Below are 27,116 nucleotides of genomic sequence, written 5' to 3' on the forward strand. Positions count from 1 at the left end.
TGCTTTATGAAATACAATTATTAACCTAAGGTTCTTGTCATACAAAAGGACAAAAAATAATAACAAGGAAACAGAATCGGTGAAAATCCAGAATGCAGTAGTCGCTTCAATTGCACACCTGGAATACTCCGCGATACAGAAATAATTTATTTGCAGGTAGGAAATCTCTCCACTTGCCAATTCACAAAAATCACGTGTGCTCGATCCAGATCGCTTGTGCGGCTGGCATGGGGCGGAGGGTCAGGAAAAGCAAGCAGGCGTGTTTGTGGAAAGTGAGGTTCCCAACTCAAGTTTACACCGCTCAGAGAGCGAGCGAGCGAGCACCGAGGGCTCTACCGTTCCACTTTATCTCTATTTTCTTCTCTTGAAAAGTGAGGCTTATCCAATCCCGTCAAAGGGGAACAGACGACCCAACAAGCACGCACACCTCACCTTTGGCACTCTCTGCTCGCGATCGAGTCATCTGCGCGCGCGCAGCTCAGCAAAGAGAGCAGCGCCCGCGGAGAAGTTCTCCGCACTTCCCGAGGCGAGTCTCAGGTGGAGGAGGCGAAAGGGCGCGTGCGCACAACGCTCTCTCTCTCTCTCTCTCTCTCTCTCCCCACCCGGAAGTGACGCACAGTGCCGGCTCGGAGAAGGTGGGTAGGGCCCTTAGTGGCGGAAGCGACTGGAGTCGGGCGGGTCCCCGGTGCAGCGCGCTCCTCGGCTTAGGTGGATTTTTTTTTTTCTTCCCCTTCCCTGTTTCCCTCCCCCCGCTCCTCCTCCACCTCCTCCCCCGCCCGGCTTCCGTACCCCTCCTCAATTGTCGCCATCGCCATGATCCTGCTGGAGGTCAACAACCGCATCATTGAGGAGACGCTCGCGCTCAAGTTCGAGAGCGCGGCCGCTGGGTGAGAGAGGCTGGGAGAGTGGGAGTGGCAGCGGGAGGGCGGGCGGGCAGGCGAAAGGGAACGGACGCTCAGGGCTCGGGGCCCAGGCGCCGCCACCGGCCGGCTTGCCTGCTAAGGAAGAGGAGGCTTGTCAGGGCTCCCGAGTGACCGGACGGGGATATTACGATCAGGCCTAGCTTCCTTAACCCCCAACCGACTCCCCCCCTGCCCGCTGGTGGGACTCCGGGTGGGTGGGAGGCACGGTGTCTTGGCCCCGATGGAGGTGGAAGGGCGCGGAGCCAGGCCACGCCATTTCGAAACGACCTCGGTGTTGAACCTTCAAGCCCAGCTCGGAGAGGCGCGGTTTCTCTGGCACTTCTCCCCTCCCACTGTCAACACGTTGGTAGTTCTCCTTCCGGGCCTCGAAAGGGATTCAGTCGGTGGAAGTCTCTCTTTTTTTTAAGGAAAAGAAGTACCGTACTTGGAAGCGCTTCTTAGGGGTGACTCGCACCACATTGTTGCCCGGCTTCCTGGGCTTTTTTTTTTTTGCTCACGTGCTGCTTGTCCCAAAAGTGCTTTTCCCCCCCTCCCCCAACCATGAAAAAAATGACAACCGGGACCTGGATGGCTGAGAATGTCCACGTGCTGCTTCTTTTATTCTGTTCCTCAGAAAGTGCCTTTTCCCTGGCAAACTGAGTCGATCACCTTTTAAAAAAAAAAAAAAAACCTTGGTGCATTCCCACCTTTATGTGAACGGTGTATACATTTTAGAACAGGGGTCTCCAACCTTGGCAACTTTAAGACTTGTGGACTTCAACTCCCAGAATTCCTCAGCCAGCAAAGAATTCTGGGAGTTGAATCAGCTTTGCCTCACTTAACCATGGCTGGCTGAGAATTCTGGGAGTTAAGTCCACAAGTCTTAAAGTTGCCAAGGTTGGAGACCCCTGTTTTAGAATATAATACCTCACTTAACCCAATAGCAAAGCTGGCTGAGGAATTCTGGGAGTTGAAGTCCACAAGTCTTAAAGTGGCCAAGGTTGGACACCCCTGTTTTAGAATATAATACCTCACTTAACCCAATAGCAAAGTCGGGCGTTTTCAGCATTTTCTCAAGAGGAGAGTGTGTGGCATCTAAGAAAACCTAGACAGGGAGGTCTTGATATTCACACTTGAAAAATGCAAAAAAATAATAATAATGAAAAAAAAAACCCCATTTCTTGCCTACTGAATGGACCTTGGGGTGTGGTTTGCCTTTTATCTATTCCCTGATGTGTGATCTTCTAGTCTCTTGGCTGTTTTGTGTGTGGTATACACAACATTTGTGTATGTTGTGGTTTGAAAACATTCTGCGTGATGTAGCTGTCTACACGACCTATCTAGCAAGAGATTTGTTGCAATGAATAATCAAGAAACGCCTTGCGGGATAAAAATAAAATCTATATTTCACTATTCATCAAAAATCCACCCCACCCCCCCCCCAATTTTAATTGGTGTGCTGGAAATTAGGATGCAGTCTATTACATACCCCTCTAATAATACTTAAAAATGATTTTAGACAGTTTGGGTCACTTTTCTTCTAAATATTTGTGACAGCATTATGTTATATTCTAGTGTTTAATAGAAGCCTATCTTTAATGCTTAACTTTGATAAATTTAAGCTTGATAACATTAAATTTAACTTTGAAAAAATTATCGTATCTACCAACTATGCATAAAGTATTGCCTGCTTAACTAAAGCTGTTAAATCAATCGATACATTCATGGTTTAAATGGAAAAGAGCCATTTCTCTAATGCAGTAGATATAGCTGAGTTTGCGGTGCTTTTAAGTTCATTGTCATGCATAAGTAGGCTTTTCCATGCAATACAACACTACATTATATCCTGTGATGATAATATGTGGTGAAATCTAGATTTATTTAAAAAATGTTTGTGCCAACTACTCTTTTAACATCTCTGGGTAGTTTCATCATCTTTAGTGTCATTTGTATTTTCAGCCTTGGAGAATGTAGTTATTGTAACTGTTCATGTCCTATGCATCTATTGTTGGAATCATAAGAGATGCCCTGTTGATGACCTGAAACTTTTGCTAGGCTGTAGGGGAATGTGCAGTCCTATATGTAATTCAGCTGTTTTATTAGCTGTAGCCATATCTGCTGGTTCCGAATATTCATACCGGTATGTTTGTAGCTCCAGTCCCAAATAAGGTGAGATTGTGGAGAATCACGTTGTTGGAAGTTTCTTATTTGTAGGCGTGCATTTTTCACACTGATGTTGCTTTAGGTAAATATGTGTGCAAATTCCTCTGTTGCTTGCAGTGGATACTTCTGAAGATTGCAGAAAAGAAGTGAATGTGCTTTTCTTTTATGCACTCAATTCATGTTTGCCAGAAGAATGATGGAGGTCCTATAGAGCTTATGATTATCCTTTATTACATGCAGTTGTGCATGCTTAATTGTCTTACTCTGGTTAATTCAAATATCTTTATTAATTTTTATGTTTGAGATTAATATTTATTGGTATCCAGTTGAATAACACATCTATCTGTTAATACATCTGTTAAGCACTCTTGAGAACAAGCATTAATACTACTAGTATATAAACAGAAAGGAAGTTATTACTTCTGCATTTTTAAGGACAGAAACCATGTTCTGACAAGCTCTGAGCCAAGACAAAGAACTGAACTGAATGCTAATCTATTTGCTTCAAGCTGAGTCATCTCTTAAAATACACCTAATGGGTGTGTATAGAGAGCTTTGTTTCCTATATTTATTGGAGAGGAAAAAAATCAATATTCATGCTGCTCTTTTTTTTTAAAAAAATAGCCCATTATACCTGTTAAATTAGAAAACAATATATTGTACTGGTTTAGGTCTCCTTAAAATAATAAGATTATTTATAACTGCAAATATGAACGGAGTGAATCAAGTAACTGTTACAAAATAGGCAGGCTATAATGCACTTGAGTAATGTGATTATAAAATTTGACTTACATTTGAGGGCTGCTGGTTTCCTAGTAGTGTGTTTTTAGATTAAAATCCAGTAATAAAGTCAGACTAATATGTAAAAATTGTGATTCAATGATTACATTTCTTGTTAAAAAATTGGAACCCTTTCCCTCCCTTTATTTGATAGAGGAGCAAGGACATTCTTCCTTATCTCTTTTGTATCGTGTTATAGAAGGGTTATGTTCACTGTTGGATCAAACCACCAAATGTAAACTGGATTGTTAAATTTGTATAATAGAGAACAAAATAAAAAGATGTTCTAGGAACTATATCTGGCTTTCATTTTCTTTATATCAAGCTTCCGGTGCATTTTTGCATAACACTTGTATGACTTCATCCATCAGTGTCCAAGAACATTAATGAATAGGTACTCTTAAAAATTAAAGACAGAGCATCAGAGCAGCCCAGAATGCTAATCATCCAGTGTTGGTGGATGTATTGATTTGCGAACATTATGCCCACACCTCTTATGCTGTGCTAAGTCATACCCTGCTGCTTTATTTAGCAATTTTCACTTGTAGTGTAATTATAAAGGGCACATGTTACTCTTTCCCACATTAGAATTAACATGAGAAAGTGACACACAATGAAATATCTTGAATTTTTGTGAAGAAGTGTAGCATTTAAGATTTCATGATAATCTATCTGCAGAGCCTGGAATATCATTTCAGGTTTTTTTTTTACTGCATATGATTCTTTAAGCTTTATAGTATCAGATTCAATTTAGGTCTAATTATAAATAATTTACTGTAATCAATTTAGAACAAAATCCGGTTATCTAAAAATATTAACAAGTGAAAGATTTGTCAAATTTGCCAGGCCTATTAGGTTAGGGATAGATCATAATGGAGAAACACTATGTGGTTGGCAAGAGTTAACACTTGCTTGGTGGCTATAATCACAAATGATGGAGAGCTTGAATATTGGCAGTTGTCATTGGTTTGTCTGCAAACTCTCTTAGAAAGCCTCCTAAAAATAACCAAATGGAAGTTTTTAATATTAGAACTTCTTCATAGTAGCAGGTGTCATCATTTTCTCATAAGGAATTTTACAATGTATAAGAATGTCAGTAAAGTGAATGCTTATGCTATCATTCCGAATATGTAATTTCTTTCCTGAGACACTTCAATATGCAGTTGCAATTGCAACACTTTTATTACACAACAAGGCAAACTTAAAATCTTAAACTACTGTTTCTAAGAGAAAAAAAATAAAAGGACTGAAATAGAAATCAGAAGCAATTCCTAATGTTTATCAATATATTGGCTGCAATTAGTTGGAGCAGAATGGAAGGCAAGAGTGTAATTTGTAAAGCGTATAAATTGTAAAAAAAATCCCCCTTTTTTGCATGTCATTTTGCTTTTCCTTCTTTGTGTAACTTCTAGAATTTATTTTCTGCATAACAACTTTATCAAAGAAAAACGTTGAAATGAATGAAAAAGAAATGTAATGAAAAAGAACGCAACATATGTTATAATCCTTGCTAGGCATTTAATTCAGGTGATTGATGCTGAAATATACTGTGAATTGAAAATGCAACTGTTTCCTCTTATTGCCACGTGGACACTGTATATAAGGCTTCAATCAATCCTTTGATTGGAGATGTCAGCTTGCTGTATAAAGAATACGTAAATGTACTAGAAGCACTGAACTGAAGAGATGGCAAAGTGGTAGCTGAATGAGCAATATTTTTGTTTTATTAAAGGAATGCATTGACTCATCTTCCTCCTCAAAAATGTAATGTTCATGTTGATTCCTTTTTTAAAAATATGATTGATTTTGCATGTATGTTTATTATTTGGAACAAAAGGTTCTCCCCCAACTAATTTTGCTTAGGATTGTAACATGTGAGCTTGCCAGTACCATGTATTCCAAAACCCAGTATGCCCCTTCTTTTGTGCATCCTGAAATCCTCCCTCTGGTTTGGACCAGACATTAATTGTGAATTCTGCAATCTCCTTAACTAGGCTGCATTGTTCATGCATAACTCATATATGTATTGGACCCCATTTTGTTCTTTTCTTTGCATTCTGTAACTTACTGATAGTTTGTCCTTGTATCAGTGTAGACAAATATATTGTACAATGAGTATTTGATGATGGTTTAAAATATGTGCTTGTTTAAAGCCATGCTAGTTGCCAGGACCTTCAATCAGAGGGTTTGGGAGTATCGGGGCAATCTAATTCAAAAAGTACAGTAATTTCATATAAAAATAGTATGCAATTATGGTTGATTGAAGAGAGAAAAAAGACAGCAGGAAGAAACTAGACCAACCAGATCCCTCTTCCTCATCCCAGCAGTAGGGTAGATGTCCTTCCATTTGGATTCAAGGAATACTTTAAAGGGATAATGTTTGTTATGCTAATGAGAAAAATGGAGAACCACCTTTGGCCAAAAAATGGTCTGCTGATTTTATCCTCTTGAATTCAGATGAGCTAGTCAAAACACATCTTTCTTGTATTGAGAGTGAGTGGTATTTTGGATTTATGCCTGCTGAGTGGTATTTTGGATTTATATACCTTATTAGTTTGTTCCTTCAAGCAGAGAGCAGCAAAAAGAAACAGTCCATATCTTTTAATATTTCAGGTAGTTTGTGCTTTAGGAAGCTCATGAAAAAATAAGGTATGTTTTCACTAATTTGTAGAAGAAAATAATAGTTGGTTTATAAGTTTTAGAATGAGCCCAGTCTTGTAAGATAATTTGATTATCTGAAGGCAGACAAATTGGGAAAATAGCCATTAGGTTCAGTGTATTATTAATGCATTTTCTGCACTTTAGTGCACTTTAGTGCAGAAAAATATGTATGGCATGTTGTATGGAATGCTGATGGTATAGGTGGCCCTCAACTGAATGACTGTAGTTGGACCAGATTTCTGGTTGTAAGTCATTATGGTTGTAAGACAAGGTACCCATATGATTGGTCCCAATTTTTTGACATTTTGGGAGACAATCATTTAGAAAAGGGGTTCAAACTCGTGACAACACATTGTCGTCACATGATGTATTGTAACTTTTTTCCCCTTTGCTAAACCGGGAGTGGCCATGGTCAGTGTGTGATGCATCTGGATGGCAGGCCGCGAGTTTGACACCCCTGATTTAGAGAATCAACCATTAAGTGAATTCATGATCATTAAGTGAATGGCAAGTTTCTAAGTGTGAACCTATTCTTCTGAAGGGGCATTTTACAACAGCCAGAAGTGCTTTATGGGCACTGTTCTGGCCTGTCATAATTTCATACAGTGATTAAGCAACCAGTTGTAAGTTGAAGACTACCTGCATATTGTTCTAAATATGATTAAATAACTAATATTACTAAACATGTCTTTGGACTGCACATTTTCATTCACAGGCATTCTCTTTTATGCAGGATATACATATAAGGAATCTTTGATACATATTACCAGCTTTTTTGCCCAAGGGATACATTTATAATGAATCTTGGAAATGTTAAGTGTTTTCCAATTGCCCAGTATCAGCTTCAATTATTACATTTAAAGCCACATTTTATTTATTAGTACTTTCTTGCTGTCCTATGGGATCTCAAAAGATATAGTGCAAATTTTAAAAAAAAATCATTATAATTTCCTTTCCAGTAGCTCCCAATTATATAAAACAACATTCTAATTGTATAATGTTTTGCTGCTGTGAAAATAAATGATCTAGGCTTTATGTAGCTCTTAACTGGACAGTGGCTCATTAAAATATAGTTAAATACTCAAGATTTTGCTTTATGAAAGTGTAGTCTTTTATAATTTCACCTAAACAGTGTGTCTTTTATACTTTTGTGCAATGCAAGAATCAGATTGGTTTTGAAACATAAGTCTAGTGTTTGGATTTAGCTGATATGATTGCAAATATGAGATTGAAAATGAAATCCCAGATATTGCCTTCTTCTGGGGACAAGAAATGCTGTATATAACTGGTCGTGATTCTAGGGAAAATGGAATTGCTAGTGGAAAAGAAGCTTATACAAAATTATAATTTATCTTGGTAGAGTTGTGAATATATAGTGAATATGATAGGAATATTCCAGAGAATACAATAAATACATGTTAGAATCTCTCTGGGTATGACCAACACATTTTTATAGTCTGGCAGAAGACCCCATCAAAGTCTATGCGGAAAATATAAGAATTGTACTGAACATGTGGTATGTTGTCCAAAGAAAAATTAAGATCCCACATCTTAATTTTAATGTTTTATGCACCACTTTATCTTATCCACTGTAAATGGGACAAAGGCTTAGACTTCATACATTAATTACTGTTTTTCATAGTGGAACATCTGTAGATAAGATGTCTGTATCTGGTGATTATCAGAACAATGTGGACTATAGATAGGTTGATATTGTTTACTCTGCCTTCTTGAATCCAGAGATCTTTATATCGGAGTGTTTGTTGAAAGAGGCCAAGCAGGAATAAATTTTTAATTCTTTTCCTTAGTCTTTATTAGGTGTGTTAGTATACAGTCCTCTAGCATAGGGGTCGCCAACCTTTTGGACCTCAGGGACCACCAAACTCATAATTTTAAATCCCACAGATCACTAATATGAATTTTGAGTGATGGTGGCTTGCTGAGGTTGGTGGGAGGGAGAGAGAGATCCGATCTAACCTCAGAGGGCTGGCGGTGATGCTCTCTCTCTCTCTCTCTCTCACACACACACTCACACACACACAGACACAGACACAGACACACAAACACACACAGAGGTCCCTTACACACTTCCACCCCCTCCAAGGCAGCCACATTCCTAACCTGCTTTTCAGTTCTGCTCTCAGGGAAGGAGAGAGAGAGAGAGGATATCCTGCAATCCCAAATAAAGAACAATCAAAAAACGGGGTGGGGGATTTTCCTGCAGACTTTTTTTGGAATTTTCCCAGGGTCTCTGCAGAAAAAGCAGAAGCAGCCTGGATTAATTGCTTTGGGGTTTGCTTTGGGGGTGACATTTCTCTGCGGACCACCAAAATTTTCTCGTGGACTACCAGTGGTCCCCGGCCCACCGGTTGGCGACCACTGATCTAGCAAGGTGTTTTTGTTATTTAAGTAAATTGCTGCATTAATTGGTGATAAATCAGGAATGACACAGTCCTTCTCCAAATTCCAGGGAACTTTCCACCTAGAATAAACAAACAGGAAGAGTATATAAGATTTTAGTTAAATTGTAACAGGAAGTGGTTGCAAGCAATTATGTTCTGTGCATGGCATGAGAAACGGTAAGGAAACCATTTTCTCACTATCTTTTAATAGCAGAAGGCATCCAACCTACCCTTTGTTTGCACAGTTATGGGAAGGGAAAACCAGAGGGTTGTGCAGAGAGTCTTTTCTAGTCTCGCTATTTGGTTCAGTATTTTCTTTGAAGAAATTGCTTGGAGAACCTATTGATATAGGCAAAAGGGGATTTCACCAAGAGAATACTTTGCCTCTTCATTATATATAATTCTGAATTACAAGCACCCACTATATAGACAGTATATTGTTATATGCTAAAACAAGGAAGTTTGAAATGGATCTTCTATAATTAGTATAAAAAGAGTGTTGCTAATTTCCAGAATTCATGCCTTATTGCCTGTTATGCCTGTTATTTCTATTTTTCATTGGTCTTCTCTAGTGAGAAAAGGATGTGGATAATATGTCCATCCTTGCTCTTCCAGACCTCTCAGCCTTCAGTGGCATTGACCATAGTTTCCTTCTGGATAATAGCTGTGGGGATTGAGAGTGGAGAGCACTGTAGCGAGTTGGTTCTGTGCCTTTCCCAATGGCCAGTGTCACTTGGGGGTGTGGTACTGTTTTCAATCCCATTTAACATCTACACAAAGCCACTAAGCAAAGTCATCCATTTAAATCTCCACCCCCGTGAAATAGACAGTGCTGCCAACATCCTGTCTAAGTACCTGGAGGCTGGATGGGGCACAACAGCTCAATCCTCTTAAGACCGAGTGGCTTGGGGTTTTGGGATCTAGGAATTTACCATCTTTGGTCCTGGATGAGGTTGCATTGCCCTAGACAGACCCTGTACACAATTGGGATGTCTTTCTGGATTCATGACTATTGCTTGAAGAAGAAGTGGCCATCGTGGCTAGGAAGGCCTTTACACAGCTTCAGGTTGTGTGCCAGTTGTGTCCATATCTGGATTGGGCGGCTCTGTGCTATCATTCATTCTGTGGTCACCTCCTACATGGATTACTGTAATGCACTCTACATAGGCTGCCCTTGAAGAGTATTTGGAAGCTTCATTTGAAACAAAGTAATGGAACAGGCAGCTGTGTGCATACCTAGATCTAATTTGCTGGTAAACCAATGTAGCTGTGTTTGTAAGTAATCAAACAATAAATTTTATCAGAGTCAGGAAAGCAGTACTCAAATTTGTTGATATGGCATAGGGAACTCTGGTCTTCCAAAACTGCTTTATAACTCTATATGTTTGTTTAATCCAGACAAAAATATATCAGAAACCTTTATCATTAAGCTGTCCTATACAAATAGTCCTCCACTTAACAGCCACTAATGGGCCTGGAATCTTGGTCATTGAGCAAAGTGACGGTTAGGTGAGATGTCACATGGCTACTTCATTTAATAATTGCAATCCCGCTTATCCCAGTTGCAGTTGTTAAGCAACTGCACAAGTCGTTAAGTGGAGCACTGAGGAGAGGGCCAGGCCTCCCAGTGTAGTGGGATGGAGAGGGAGCCTGACCAGCCCCTCCACACACAGATCCCAACTGGGAGATCCAGTCCCTCTCCTCTCTGGAGAGAACGATTGCAATGATGGTATGTGCTAGCCTTTTCCCTTCTGGAGGGGCAAATACAGAAACGACAGCACATGCCAACATTTGTTCCCCTCTGGCAGGGGAAACACTAGCAAATGCCAGCATTCTTAAGGCTTAGAACAGTGGCATTAACTAGTGTTTTCACAATATTTGTCTCCATTCCTCCAACACGTGGGAGCATTTCCCCTCCCTCTATATAGAGGAGGGGAAAGCCTTCAATGTACTGGGGGGTAATGGACCTCAAATACAGTGTTCCCTTTACTTGCAACCTTCCTTGCCCACTTACTCATTGATTTTCTGGGGAAGCCAGCATAGAGGATTGCAAATGATGGTCATATGATTCCAGGGCATTTGGCAATCAGTCATAAATGCAAACAGGTTGCCAATTGCCAAAATGCAGTTTTGTGACAGGGTGGGTGGGTGGGCTACAGCTGGTTGCTTTACAACATGTTGCAGGTTGTAAAATACCCATTCTGAGACCATTGTGAATGTGAACTCATTGCTGTAAGTCAAGGACCACCTATACCCATGTTGGTGAACTTATGCCACGCGTGCCGGGAGTGGCACACAGAGCCATCTCTCCGGGCATGCCAGCTGTTGCCAGTTGCTCTTCTGGGTTCCGGCCTGTTGATCTTAGCATGTGCAGCTGCACTGGAAACCGAAAGAGCACTCCCCGGAGTGCGTGTGCACACCGGCTAGCTGGTCTTTGTGCACACATGCACATTAAAACCAAAAGAGCATGTGCGCCGGGAAGTTAGCTTCCGGTTTCCAGTGCTCATGCATGCACACATCGGGAAGCTGCTCTTCCGGTTTCTGGCGCACGCGTGCACTCCTGTTTCAGCACTCAGTGCCAAAAATGTTAGCCACCACTGACCTATACAAGGAAAGGGGTATTTGAGTTCTATTTACTTCAGTCTTTGAAAATGTATTTGGCATTATTAAGTTACAATTCTGTCCATTTCACTGTAGAGGCAGAGAGGATTTAATTAAAAGCTAGAACATGACAAATGCATAATGAGTATATTTGAAAGGGTACTATAGAGGAAAACCTAAACTTCAGCCTTTCTCAAACTTGCTCACTCCTTTCAATCTTTTATAAGTAATTCATCTTTTATTTTCCTCCTCCCTTCCCCAGAAACAAACCAGAGGCAGTAGAAGTAACATTCGCAGGTAAGTTCTCCACTTTTTAATTTTTAAAAACGTATTGGTGTAAAAGGAAGTGAAATGTTCTGACTCAGGTCACATTGGTGGATGCAGGCACCAACTACACTGTTTATTGCACTGCTAAACACAACAGATGGTCCCCTGGAGGTGTTGGTAAAACTCTATTTTTTGCTGCAAAACCACCACCAACACTCAGTGCAACCCAGTCTCACTAGCTGGGTCCAATAGTCATCAGAACCAAACCCCCAAAGAGAAAGAAAGTCAAAATCCACAAACCCAGTGCAGAAATTGCAAAACAAGGTCCGTAAGCCACAATCCAGAGTTAGAGTCTGCAGAGCAAAGTAGGCAAATCCAGAGGCTGAAACATGAGCTGAAGTCAAGGTTTTCAAAAGTCGGGCGAGTGAGTATCGAGACAAACTGTTGTTCTTGACAACACACATTCCCGGCCTCTGGTTAAATCACCCTGAGGCAGGTATTCCTTGTGAGGAGTGGTGGGGCAACTTTGCAAGCCTTGCAAATCTCCTCTGAGCTTCCCTCCACTACGCTTTACGCCTGCAGATCACATAGGGGAGGAGGATCTATTGCCGTGATGGCGAACCTATGGCACGCGTGCCACAGGTAGCACGCAGAGCTATTTGTGTGGGCATGCGAGCCCCAGCCAAACTTATTTCACTGCACATGCGCGCACCCCCCAGCTGATTTTTGGCCCGTTTTTCGGCCTCCCAGAGGCTCGAGGGAAGCCTCTGCAGCCTTTGCAGGCCAAAAAACAGGCCCGTTTCATCACCGGAAATACCGGAAGTGACAAAATGGGCCCATTTTTCAGCCTGCAAAGGCTGCAGCGGCTTCCCTTGAGCCTCTGGGAGGCTAAAAAGGCCTCAAACAGGCCAAAAATCAGCTGGGGGCGCTCGCATGCTCAGTGCAGGTAAGGGGGTGGGGGGAATCGTGCAGGGGGCACATTGCCTTCTGGGTGCTGGCACGCATGCACAATTTTCAGCACAGGAGCCCAAAAAGGTTAGCCACCACTGATCTGTTGCCTCTCACTGCTACTGCCTATCTACACCCAGTCCTCCCCCCTGCATTCATGAAGGGCAGCCAGCTCCCCATCTGGTTGAACACTTCCCCCAATGTCAGAGGGGCCTGTGACAGCATTTTCCTCAGCCCCTAGACTCTCGCCAGTTGTTCCAGGGAAGACATGTCATCCCTTCGGATCATCCTGGTTCTGCTTTCTCCAGTTGTTCCGCCTTTAATCTGAAGGCTTTGGATATGTTGAAATATATGGTCCCCTATGCTAGTCATTGCTTGGGATGGCATGAATTGTAGCTCAATGCAGTTGAAAGGCATAAGTTTGGTGAAGTTGATTGTTTTGGCACTAATAGGTATGAAAGATGAAGGTGCTCAGTTATCTTTAATGCAGCCTTTCCTAATTCACATTTCTTGAATTAACACAGAGATTGAAATTTAGTCGCCCTTTATTATTCATACTCTGAATTTTATTTTTTTAGTTTTATATCCAAAATGCATATTAGCATAGAAATATATAAATATATCTAAAGAAAACTGCAGAAAAAGGCATGTTGTGTTTTTGCTTACAGTGTGTATAAACATAAGAATTTTTACGGGTCTTCAGAAAAATCCCAGAGAGGTTTTTCCACAGATCGGAGGGGTGTGTGGTTACATGTGCTGCCTGCATCCTGCGGATGAGGCTTCACTGGTTTGTGTGGCCCGGTTTCGGACCAGTGTCAGTCCACGGACCAGGGTTTGGGGACTCCTGAACTAGAAGAAACTATTTGATTGATTTGTCCATCCTTATTATATTTCAATTTTAACTTGATTAATTCTTTACAAGTAACAGGTTTTAACGTAACTTTATAGGTAATGGATTCATGTAATTGGTTTTTTATTTCTATTTTATGGACTCTGTATTGATAACAGATTCACAATGTAAACAGTTGTTTTGTCTTTGTTAGATAGCTTCGTTGTCAAATATATACCTAAATTGAAAATATGCAAGCACTTTAAATTTTCAATTTTTTCTTCCTAGACTTTGATGGAGTCCTTTACCATATTTCCAATCCAAATGGTGATAAAACAAAGGTTATGGTCAGTATTTCTCTGAAATTCTACAAAGAGCTCCAGGAACATGGCGCTGATGAGGTGAGATTAGACGTATTGCATATGTCTTATATGAAAGCTTCCCCATATTCATCAATTAGTTCTTTGTAAGTTAACCATTATGTCATTAATATTATCTCTCTATTTAAATGCATTTTGCTATTAGTATTTGCTTCCTCCTCCTTAAGGCTTTAGGGGTAGTGGGTTGGTCATATATGAATTTTTAAGAAAGTTAAATAACTAAACAGATGCATCCAGCTAAGAAGGAGTGTTCTAAAATTTGATTTGCATAAATGGAAGATAAACTGGTGAGCACATATACAATCAGTAATATAAAATATGCAGTGCTTTAACATAGATATTACAATGTTTAGGATGTCAGGTCTGACTCAGTTGTTTAGGTACAATATTTCTGAAAGCATTGCCTTACACATTCTCCTTTTCCTGACTTGCTGAAAGTCCAGTGGTTTCATGCCACTCTTCCATAGAACAATAAATATTTTGTGTGCGTGTGTGTGTTTATCTTCAAAGGAAGGCATATTTAGTGTTTAATTGCACACAGCTGTTTATGTATATATTGTTTCAGCCTTTTAGTGCTCTTCTCGTTAACAGTATTGGCTTGACTTAATTGAGTTATAATTGTGCTTTTATTTATGATTTGATAGTAGAGACCATTAGTCTAAAGTGCATTGGGTGTATGTCCATATTTGTAACAGTAATAGAATAAACATATTCTTAAACAAATTAAAGTTTGTTTCCAAGCATGAAACAATGGTAAATATATCTTCAAGTCAAACATAGCTCCTCATGATTGCATCCATGCAATGAAAAAAAAAATGCTTTTTTTTTTTTCCAAAAGATAACTGGACTTTCTTGGTTTTTTTCCCCTTTGAAAACATTTGGCTTTTCATCAAAATGAACTGAACTGAACTGAAGAAGCTTCTTGGATGAGAAGCAAAATGTTTTCAAAGGAAAAAAATCAAGAAAGTCCAGTTGCTTTTTTAAAACAGCACCTTTGGGATGCAGCACCTTTGATCTGAATGTTTGAGAATCTCCGTAGACATTCTGCCATGATGTATTTTACAACTTCCCTATCTAGCCTGCAGCTGTGGAATTCTGTCTCCTCCCATCCCCTCACCCCCATCTAAGCATCAGTCAGGAAAATCTTGCTTAATGTTTGAATCACCAGTGTCAGTTTGGTATTCCTATCTACTGAGCTGAATTTCCAACATTACTTGTGTTTCGGTTAATAACTTTGGTCCTGACGGCAAAGTAAAAACTAAATGGAGAGAAGGACCTCAGTCCTTCTGTTGTCTGGGGCACTACCATTAAATAATAGAGCGTGTATTCTGTGTTGAACCTAGAAGCTTCTAGTGAACCGTTTAGAGTAGAGAGACTCATACTATGGATCTGCTTAAATCTAGCTCATTCTGCTCCCGAAGAATGAATTGATAAAGTTGTGTTATATTGCAGATTTCTTGAAGATAGCCATTTATGGAAGAAAACTACTCCTTTCTGTGCCTTGTGGTTAAATGTCTCAGCAGAAAGTGTGACTCAGTTCCTGAAATGGTTTTCAAATGTTTCATAATTGTAGCACTCGTGCTGCAATTGGTGTCAGTTTACATAGGAGCTTATAATGTTGCTTGAATCGTTTTGAGGGTCACCTAAGAAGTACCAACGGGTGTGAAAGCCCAGGAGCTAAGGCCCACGCCAACCACTGTACATATTCTGAAAACCTGGTGCCTGTTTTGTCTGAGAAAGTCAGTTTGAGATTGTTTTGCTTCTGAGAAAGAGAAATAGTTCTCTTCCAGTTCAGGGTATGATAGGCTTAATCCACAAATACTGGAATAATCTCTGCCTCTCCCTTTTGCCTTTTTTTTTTCAGCTAAAAGCATTATGATAAATAATAAAGTTACTGTATTCATATTAAATTCATGTTCAAAAACACATTGACCAACAAATAACTTCAGGATAGCAAACATGGGTGTATTTAGCTAAAACACTGTAGAATTCTTTGGAGATATTTTATGGGGTGATAACCTAAATTGCAGTTTTGTTAACTTGAAAGGAGAAGCCTAATTTCATATTCTCAAGACTTGAGTATGATAAATACTAATATTTGAAGGACATATTATATTCATTTCCTTCTTGGAGAAAATGAAGACAGAGACAATATGCATTATGCAAATTGTATCACAAATACCTTATTGGTAGATTCGGTTGTATACAGCTCACCAATTTATTTCTCACCTTCCTGGCTTCTCATTTTTCGGAAATGAAAGCAGACATTATGTCCCCATTAGAGGCAATACTTTGTGAAGTTTATATATGTGTCATATCTTGAGTTGAACAATATCTAAATGAATCTCCAAGATGAGAATAGAGTAACAATGGTGAATTAGGTTGTTTTTTTAAAACTATCATTGTGCCTTAGATCTATCTCCATTCTTTAATAACTGTTGCTTGAATTTTTAAGAGATGATTAGAACTAAAATCTTAACAGTTTTTTGAGATGATTAGAACTAAAATCTAACATCTAAAAATGATTTGTCCTAGAATTGACTAGAAAAGATTTAGAGATTTTAAGGATGAGAAATTCTGAAGGAATCAAATAAAAAGACATGTTAAAGTGCATAATATTTATTTTCTGTCTCCTAGTTATTAAAGAGAGTGTATGGAAACTACTTGGTAACTCCAGAGTCTGGTAAGCCTCAGCATAATTTGTGCCTTGATTCTGATTCAATCTGCTGTTAAATTGTAATTATTCTCTGCATTTCAAACAGTGAAATTGTTCTCCATGTTTGCAAGCCAGCTCACAGTTGGGCTCTCCTTGTTGCAGTGCTATTTTAAAAAATACCCGCCTCCTTTCAGTATTCCACATGGAGGGCTGAGAACATCAGAGCTCTATTTCTCTGTAGCATAAGCTTCTGGATCCACCCCCAAGCAAGGCCCTGCATATCTAGTTAGGGATTCTTTGTACTGTGTAAAGAGAGTGACAGGCATTCAGAAGCTCTGGAAAACCATGGTTACCTTCAACATTACTGCTTCCCACTCATTTGTCCCAAAATGCAAGGATAAGAATTGCTTTCTCTCGCAGTGGGTGACAAGAGGAGAAACAGTTGCCTGATTGAAGGAGGAAAGCATGTTTAATCTTGCCAATACTTTATTTGAATATCTTCCTGTTGGGGAATTGGAAAGAATCCGTAAATGACTGGCCAGTATTGTATTGCTTTCTCCAGAAAGAATTAAGATCGAAAAGGAAATCTGCAAATATTCTTATTATTTACCTGTTCTAGGTTACAATGTCTCTTTGTTGTATGATTTGGAAAACCTTCCGGCTGCCAAAGACTCCATTGTCCACCAAGCAGGCATGCTAAAACGCAACTGTTTTGCTTCTGTGTTTGAGAAATATTTCAAGTTCCAAGAGGAAGGCAAAGATGGAGAGAAAAGAGCTGTCATCCATTACCGAGAGGATGAGACAATGTAAGAAGTACTGTCTTTTTCTTGCCCTGTGACTTGGTCAGTTTCCAGACCTTCAGATTTTAAGATGTTCGGAACATTTCACCTTCATCTATCCATTATTATTTGGCATCCAAAAGCTCTTTTCGATAGGAAATGGCAAATCTTTCTATAGATAAATGTTGACAGCTAGTTAAAGCTAAAGCCTGACTGAAACATGCAGTACAAATCAACATACACAGGTTTCCCATATACATAATAATATGTAGGATACAATACACTAATACCAGTTGGTTTAAAATCATGAAACACTGTATTGGAGTAGAAATGATAGCCTATGGTTCCTGAATCCCATTTTATTGCTCTTAGTTTTCTCCAACCTTGATTGCTAAAAACTGAAATTTTCTTGCTATTGAATCCAGAGAATCCCTGAAGTGCAGATCTTAAAATAGGCATACAGTACCATATTAAAAATAAAATAGTCTTGCCCATTTTCATTCCACAGCCTCATCCCCCAACTGCTGTGTGAGGATGCCGAGGAACTCAAAAAGTCCAGTGAGCTTAGCTTCGAAATAATATAGCTGCCTAGAATAAAAAGAAAGCCCTAACCCTGTAATTTTTGCTTTTGTATAAAGGAGCTCATATTGGGAAAATGTCCAAATGGATTGTAGCAGGTGACCTTATGAAGCTGGAGGGGGAAGTAGCAAAATCATGAAAAAGGAAGAAGTGGGAGGAAGAATGTATTGAGGAAAGCCATGGAGAACAATGAGATGCTTTAGGATGAAAGGAAAGGAAAAGAGAAGTGGACAGAGGGGCAGTTCTTGAAAGGATCTTGAATGACAACTAGTTTATTTTGTGACATATTGAGGATGAGAGAAGGAAAGAGTTGGGAGTAGGATCTTTCTCTGTTTAGCAATTAGCTTTTCACTGAAGTTGGCTTTTGACTGGCCATGTTCATAACAACCACCATATTGTAAAAGATCCTTTTGTTTTGTGATGGTGTTCCTACCACTTTCTCAAAATTCCCAAAATGCATATGCCAAACTCCAAAAGGATGAAGGGTTGCAAAGTGGTACTGTACTAGTTCTCAAGATGTTGTGTCTGCTCTCATTGAAGTTGAGTTATGCGTCACGAGCACTATAAAACTCTCAGTAAACCTTTCTGTTTGTAATCCTCTGGGCTCTTAGTATTGAAATAACTCTCATAAGCCGTGGCTTTTTTAATCACTCTCTCTCTAGGTATGTGGAATCAAAGAAAGATCGTGTCACAGTGGTTTTCAGCACGGTATTTAAGGATGACGACGATGTTGTGATTGGAAAGGTGTTTATGCAGGTAGGACCATTTCTGTTCTGTAAAGATTTAGTGGATTGTGATTGATGTTCCTATTCTCAGAAGTTTGCTATTGCAAATTTAAAGTGAAGTTCTTCTCCATTAAAACTAACCGCTATTGCTGGTGCCTCTTGAAATTTACCTGTTTTTTATATAAATCAAAGAATATTTACCATCTGTCTTGCTATCTGCATGAAGGCTGAAGAAAAGAGGGAGCTTGAATAGAAAAGCAAAGGCTCACTTGAGACATTATCTGTTTGCTCTGAACAGCTGCCTGGCTGGCAACATTTCCTGCAGGAGGCAGAGTGAAAGATGAAGAAGAGAATTGCTCTGTTGAGGCACAATTCTGTTTTGTGCTATCCCAGTATCGGCTATTGGAGACTTTCTTATTGGGTTTCCTGAATTGTTTCCAGTCCAGTGGCTTGAATTACATATTTATGAAATTTATTTATAACATTTATCTGATCACTTGAAACCTTTTGGACATAAGCCATTTATAGAACTTACGTAATAAAAGCAAAAATCAAGATAACAAAAGCAAAAATCAGGATAAAATTACTTAGAAGAGTAACTAGAGAAGCTAGAATTACAGAAAAGGTGAACAGTGTGTATGTGTGATTAATATACAAAGGTCCTCCAGAAAAGCCACGTTTTTGCCTTCTCCAAGACCATAAAGATTGGGGCCCCACCCACAGCTCAGAGGTAAACTGTTCCACGGGAGGGGGCTCTCTACTCTCATTTTAACAGAACAGCCAAATACTATTTCATCATGTTCAGGCCTGGGACATAATATAAAAATGCAAATGCAGAATATGTTAGAATCCCTTCATAATTTGGATTAAGAAGAAAGAAGTCCAGCCAAAGGCTTGTAATTCCAAATTAATTTGACTCTCGGCATCTGCTTTTCTTTCTAGAAATTATGCATTTATAAAAAGTGAATTCTGTATTGCTCGAGCAAGGGAAGTAGGAAGCAGCATTAGTGGAAAGTGAAAGAAATACAGTATAGGAAGAAGAACATTGAAGACTTCTTTTTCAAGTGTAAGACCTTTAATGTGAGGAATAAATTTAAATGATGAAAAGAAAAAAATAGGACAAAAATATCATTTAAATCTAAATAAAATGAACATTGAGGAGAACAGTGAAATTATTTCCTTTACATCATTGATGAAATATAGCATATTTTATAACACCTCATAATTTAGTTATCAGTAAAGTCATGACACGTGTAGTGCACATGATTTTATGCATCCCTCAATAAAACTATTTGGGGAGGGTTTGAAGGAGTTGGGCTTTCTTACACCTGAGCTTTTGAATTTTGTTACATCAGTGTTAAGAAAAGTGACCTCTTTTCTCACTATGATTTAGACAAGCAAATGATTAGGTATGTTCATATTAACTAATAAATAACAACTAACCAAATAGTTTTTATTATTAAACTTGTATTCCATATTTTCAGTGTGTTGTTTTTAAATGATCTCAACACTCTCATGCCTTTTCCTACCCTAGGAATTTAAGGAGGGCCGTCGTGCCAGTCACACAGCCCCTCAAGTGCTCTTCAGTCACAGGGAGCCCCCCTTGGAACTGAAAGATACAGATGCAGCAGTTGGAGATAACATTGGATATATCACATTTGGTAAGTGAACTTGTTCTCAGCCAGGCTAGGATTGGATGGTAAATATTTGAGCTGTTTTTCCCTAAATATTCTTTATTTCTAAGAAATTACCCTTTCTATATATTCTAAACAACAAAGCTGCACACATTTCTTTTAGAGCATTGTGATACACAATTCTTACTACGCTTTGTGTATAGCTGTACATTTCAGGTCACTACTTAAGCAAATGCGCTCAGAAACTGCTTCTATAGACTATCACTGAGCCACGCTTCAGTTGTTGACAAGATACTTGGAGAAAAGAAATCTGCTTCCATTTCTTTCTTGAGAGTTATATTTGTTGCCCTTACCAGGAGAGCAAATGCCCAGGTTAGATTAGGGGCAGGAATTCCCAAAATACAGGTATAATCTTGGAGGCTGATGGCTAACTATTGGTGAAAACTCAATTCTTTCCAGTAGGGTTGACACCTTTAATTTTTGCTGATTACTTCTTAAATTGGAAATTGGTGGTGGAGCTGAAAGTTTCATCATGTAGGCTTTTGGCACTATTTTTAATATTGTTGGGATGCAATAGGGCTATACAACTTCTTATCCTAAGAATGAATGATACGGAGCATCAGGTAACATAAATAGGCTGTCCCAGAATAATAGAATTTAGATTGATACGGGTGTATGGAAACCAGCAAATTTTTGATATCCTCTCATCTTTCCCAAGCTAAGAAAGAGTTTCTTTAAAGCCGTACATAACATCTTGCCTTCTAGATTGCTTTAACGCTGAAATTCCAGTAACTGTGTATACCTGCCTATGTGGTGTTAATGAGCTAGAAACACTCAGCCATTTACTAGCTAGGTTTTACATTGCCACAATGGGAATAAAGCAAAAGCTGGTACAGAGATAATTTTGTTGACACCCCCCCCCCTTTGGGGGTCTCATTTTTCTGTAGTTGTACGGATTACATTGTGAAAACACTACCTTTTTATTTTTTGGCTTTTGTATGGGTTTCAGTTTTATTGTTTTTGACTCTGGGATTATAGCTTTAATGCTAACAATTTTATATTCTTGAGATTTATTATATTGGTGTTGTGATATGCTATTACACTACTTATTCTGCTTAAGATGTTTTTAGGTCAGGGTTGTAGCTCTGTACTTTCTGTGCAACTTGTCTTTGTGTTGTCTTCGAGCTGGTCATTGATTAAGTAAAGTTTACTTGATTTGGCTTTGGTAAATTTATAAACTAAGATTGATCAACCAGCACTAGGACTTAGTACTTCTCCTAAAAAGGGCCAACTGTCTTCAGGAAAATACCTGTGAAACCATCTGTAAGGAATTTGTCTGTGGACCTTGAAGATTGCCTGACCATATAATTCAATCATAAAGTATTCTATTTCTTAAGCTAAATGAATTGTTGAGGAACCCCAAGCTATGTTTTGTGATGAGGGTTTTCAGAATCTGAGTGTCTGATTTCTGAGCTGGTCTTAATGATTGATCTTACAGGTTAATGTTACTCAAAGAAGGTTTAATGGTTCTTTGATCCTGATTTTTAGCTCATCTGAATAGTTTTAAAGACCTAGTTCAGCAACCTTGGTAGAAAGATCATAGGTTAAATATGCTTGCTGTGTCATGTGCATCCATCTTATTCACTCAAGTTAGGAAAATTTAGTATATTCTGAATTTCTGCACATAAAAAGTAATAAGTTGAGAGATTAGTTTTTATGCTTGCTTCCCTAAAACCATAATACAATGTTGGGCACAGCCCATCATGAATTATAGCTGATTTGCAAAGCAGCGAAAGTCACTTGTTGGAACTTGGGAGTCATGTAGCATTTTATTCCGGCACAGGCTGTGTCATATCTGTGACAGCCCAAATACAGCATAACATCAGAGAATGCAGTAATAATAGTAGTCAGTTATAATATTTCTCAGGGACCAGAGAATGACAGTTTATTTTCACTGGAAAGTCTTTGATTTTTGCATAAGCAATCTTTTTGTTCTTTAGCTTTTTTTTAGTGTGTCATCACTGCACAAAATGTTCAGTTTCAAAATATTGTCTAACTCAGAGATATCATATTCGGCATTTGTTAAAGGCATTCAGTGAATAATTATGGGGAAACATGGAGTACATGAAGGGATGTCACACAAAAGAAAGTCAGCTCTTCTCTATTGACAGACAGGCAGAATGTGGAAAAATTAGTTACTGGAATGCTATGCTGAGAGCCCTTGTATAGTAAAACCAATTCTATAGTTAGGTAGGGAGCTTCCCACCAGAGGATGTCTTCATGAAGGGCCTAAATGCACAGTGCTTATAGGTACTTTAACTTGGATACCTGCACTAAGAAAAGAGTTGGACTTGTCCTAAGAGGCCCCTTCCCAACTGTATGATTTGTGAGGTGGGCAGAGGGAAAATGAGCATGCTAACCTTGCTTCTCTCTTTCCATATCTTTCTTATCTATCTTGTGTTTCCATATTTGTACTGTGAAATCCTTTATTATCTTTTTAAGGCTTTTTGGACAATGTTAAACCCCTGAATTTTCAGAATTGTATATTTTGAGATGGGACCTTCATCCTTGTCAAACTGAATGTGTATTTCATTGAAATAGCAAAGTTTCCCATGCCACTGTAACAAAGAGAAAATGAAATAGTATCGAGGTACTGAACTTGTTTTAATAAATCATATGAAAGAGGACTAACTTAAAACGTCATGAATCTTGGAAAAAGATTGCAAAATCTGCCAAGAATTATTTCAGTGTCTGCATACAGATGAGATAAATACTTAGCACTGTTATTACAAATAGATTATTGTAATTTTCTCTCTCTCTTTCTATCAGTGCAAGCTGAATTCTGACTCTACTTAATGAAAATCTGCATAAAGAAAATGTTGGGCTCAGTGTTATCTTAGTTATCTACCTGACAACTAAGTGTTCTCTTAGTTGTCTACCTGAACACAATTAGAATGTTCAGAATGCAGTTGGTAATTGGTTTTCACTCTGGAGAAGACTTGATTATATCCATTCTGTACAAATACTTTTATTAATTAGGGAAATGATGCAAATGAATATTGGGCCAAAGAATAAGATGGGTCAGTTTAGCAATCGTCTAATGTAGCTATGCAATGATTTCTAAAGAATAAACATTTCTTGATGCCTTCTCTTTGCAGTGTTATTTCCCCGCCATACCAACGCTGCCGCAAGAGATAACACCATAAATCTGATCCACACGTTCCGGGACTATCTGCACTATCACATCAAATGCTCCAAGGTATAGGAATGATATCTAGAGTCCCAGGGATGCAAATGCCTAACATAGTTTGAGAAAATGAAATGACTGGTTATGACAGACTTTAAAAAGTTACTTACAACCCACCCTTGAAGTTACCACTATTGCACCATCCGCATGGTCATGTGTTCACAGGGTATATCTGATAGTTACGCAGATTGTACTTTAGTCTGGCAAGATTCTCTCTGGGCAAACAACAATAAAGCTACTCTGAGTAAAACATCGTGTCATATTGATTTGTTGCACTTGACATTTAACTTGAATGTTAAGAACTATGAAGAGCCCTTAGATATGTTTTTCTTCTTCTTTAATGCAGGCTTACATTCACACGCGCATGAGGGCAAAAACATCAGATTTTCTCAAAGTGCTGAATCGTGCCCGACCTGATGCAGAAAAGAAAGAAATGAAAACAATCACGTGAGTTTTAAAGGGGCAGTTTCTTTCTTCTGGTTTATTTATTGGGTAAACTTGCATAGCTGCTCATCTGAAATATGTTAGTCTGAATGGCATACGAAGTGAAAAACACAAAATTGTACAATAAAAACACAACAAAAACCATTCAAAACTAAAAACAATAAAAAGCAGTAAAACGATTTTAAATTCTTGCAAAATCTGCAGGATAGTACATGAATTTTCTTAGCATTACATGATCTATTCAGTATTTGATACAATGCAGTCCTGAAGAACACAATGCATATAATCACGTTTTAGTGTTAAAACCAGGATAATGCATGTATAAATTAGATCTGTTTAAAAACTAGACTAAATGTGAAGAACATAGACTTAACATTTTATTATTGCTCATATTTCATCTACATCTGTGCATGTATTTATGTATGTATCCCTCAAAAAGTTCCCTTGTGGTTCAGCTAATGAAATAATGTGATTAAACTTCCTGCTAACTTAGTGCAGTAATTTATGGATAGATGATCAAAATAAAATAATTCACTAATGTCACATAGGATTGAATCACAACTGATCTGAGATTGAACCAGAGATATATTCACAAACAAGTGAGCTTTTACCAAAATAGATCACACAGCTAATTTTCCAGAAGAAGAGTAAATGTTACAAGTCAAATTATAACTGATTATCTAAAATGCAACTACTTTAGCAAGCTCTTTATGAAGTAGAACTCAGCCTCCATTGTATTATCTTGCTGAGTTAGTAGCTATACCCTTGAATCCGAAATATTTGCAGGCTACAGTGTCAATACATAATTGGTATGTTTTTAGCTTTTCTAGTATCTCCTTTGTATCATATTTCCAGGCTTTTACGTTCATGGCATTTAGTTTTTAATAATACTTCACCTGATATTATTGCTGGGAGTGACTGAAATCTAAGTCTTATTCACTAATTAAAAATAAAGTTCTCTTACTTGGGGAAATAATGCTTTATATCCCTGAGTTCCTTTCATCTTTGAATTATGAATATGAACTCTTTTTGGTAAGATATTTATCAGCCCAACTAGATATTATTTATACTGCCACTATGGTTCGTTTGCTATTCCCTTCATTTGGAAATTTATGCTACATTAATCTTAACAAGAGAACCAGAGTACAAAAGATGTGAAGATGTGTGGGTGTTCATGAGTACAGATAATTATTCATTTGAAATAAAAAGCTTTAAGGACCCGAGGTTACTTCAGTCACTATTTTTATTGAAAATTAGAAAGAAAAACAACAAAAGATACTTGTAATTTGCAATAGTGGCAAATATTTGTAGTTTGGGTGAAGGTTCATTCTCCGAGCTTGTGGGTTGGTTTCTCAATGTTTCCTTACCAGGCTAGGTAACATCTTCAGTGGAGTTTAGGGGATGTCAGTGTCAATGTTCTTCTGTTTATAAGGGCTTCAGGTGGGAGTGTGTCAAGTGTGGGTCTTGTGATGGGTCAGGTGTGAGTCATCAATGGGTCTTGTGATAAGGAGGTTATATCAGGTCATGATCATTGGGAATTGAACTTCTGGGGGGGGGGGTGGAGTTGTATGGGTTACGAACCCCTCAGAATCCAAATCAACCGCACAAACAACCAAAGGCAGCACCAAACCTCATTCAACCCATTCAACTCTCCCCCCACCAGCAATTCACCTCCCAATGACCCTGACCTGATATAAACACACCCACACCCGAAACCCTTATAAACAAAAGAACATTGACATCTCCTAAACCAGATTTAGGACAGTCATAAAGCGAATCACGATTGTTAAGTCAATCACACTAAATGAACCCAACTTCCCCAGTGGAGATTTTTTTTTTTTTTTTGCAGAAAACTGCCAATAAAGTGGCAAATCATGTCATGCTGCAGCTAATCGTAAATGCGAGCCAGTTGTCACGCACCCGAATTGCAATCATATGACTGCAGGGGTGGTACAACCATCGTAAATATGAGTACAGATTGCAACTTTGAACTGTCTTTAAATGGTCACAAGTCAGGGACTACCTGTACCACATACAAGGGCATTTCGTTCAAAATATCTTTAATATGCGCTCACCTCTAATTTATAGTCCTATTGGACAGATGTAACACAAGACTGGGATGAAATGAATATGAAAGGGGTCAAAGTAGCTGTATTGATTTTGAAAGAAAAATGAAAATGTACTAGATTGCCACCATTCTTAGTGGCTATGAGTTACTAATGCCCTTTGAGTATGTATTTTTGATCATCAAACCACTCCATTCCTGTCTTCATTGCTCATTGAAGAAATTTTATGTTAGCAATAATAATATTAATAGTAGATATTTAAGTCTGAAATGTAAGATTATGATCTTCTGAATGAATGCTGCTGGATAAAAGGAATGGGACATGGGTAAGTCCTAGAACCTCCAAATCATAAGGGAGGTCTGCTGGAGCCACTCTCACCCTGTACTCTCTAACTTCTTGCCAGGGGGAAGACCTTTGCATCCCGTTAAAAGCCTGAGGCAAGGTGGAATCGGACAACTGCGGTAGAAGGCTGGAGCACTTGCTACCTGATAATCGTAGCTTTTTAATATTGCACCTCTCTGGGCTCTTAAGGAAGTAATCGGGTGATGTTTTCTATACAAGTTTGGAAAGTGATCTGTGGCATCGAGCTGTGCTTGCAAGGACTTAATTAAAAAAAATGAAAACATCCTTTAATTCCATTTTGATCCATTTTTCTTTCTTTTTTTCCCCTCTTCCTGCTCCCCTTTTTTTCAAGCTGTTTTGCTTTGCAATATGTTTACCGGTTATGAGTTGCAGTATTTCTTATGGTAATAATGCAATATTAACTTGTTTTTCTTCCAAGTATTTTGAGTTCACAATTCCTGTATCTGAAGAAATATTGTTGGGTTCATTAATAAAGGAGATCTTTCTATCTTACCCAGCATGGTCAATGGGGTATTCATTATTACTTGTTTGTGTTCAATAGAATCAGAAAAGGTTATGGGAGAGAAATATAACACCATGTATATAAAATTTAATACATGCCCTCACTAGATAAAAATCTCAGGTTGCAAAGAAGAAGAAAAATCTGATGAGTTTGAACCAAAAACTTCATACAGGTAAAGAAGTGAAATG

General features: G+C 38.6%; 1 protein-coding gene across 2 annotated transcripts; it reads left to right on the top strand.

Moving 5' to 3' along the window:
• The first annotated feature begins 205 nt into the window (after window positions 1-205).
• Window positions 206-26,918, top strand: ARPC2 (actin related protein 2/3 complex subunit 2). Of its 2 annotated transcripts, none has more exons than XM_087950369.1 (10): window positions 206-635; window positions 11,772-11,806; window positions 13,842-13,954; window positions 16,571-16,616; window positions 17,209-17,395; window positions 18,610-18,703; window positions 20,207-20,333; window positions 23,465-23,565; window positions 23,900-24,000; window positions 26,467-26,918. In XM_087950369.1, exons 3-10 carry the CDS (start codon window positions 13,898-13,900, stop codon window positions 26,489-26,491), a joined length of 738 nt encoding a protein of 245 aa, XP_087806495.1. In that variant the 5' UTR covers window positions 206-635; window positions 11,772-11,806; window positions 13,842-13,897; the 3' UTR covers window positions 26,492-26,918. The 2 variants fall into 2 exon arrangements, with proteins under 2 accessions (XP_087806495.1, XP_026521305.1); XM_026665520.2 differs by lacking the exon at window positions 206-635 and adding an exon at window positions 663-887.
• The last annotated feature ends 198 nt before the right edge of the window (window positions 26,919-27,116 follow it).

The sequence above is a fragment of the Notechis scutatus genome, chromosome 1 (assembly GCF_049901735.1).
Source record: "Notechis scutatus isolate UNSWTSFEM ecotype Mainland chromosome 1, rNotScu1.2, whole genome shotgun sequence".
In the NCBI taxonomy this organism is placed as follows: domain Eukaryota; kingdom Metazoa; phylum Chordata; class Lepidosauria; order Squamata; family Elapidae; genus Notechis; species Notechis scutatus.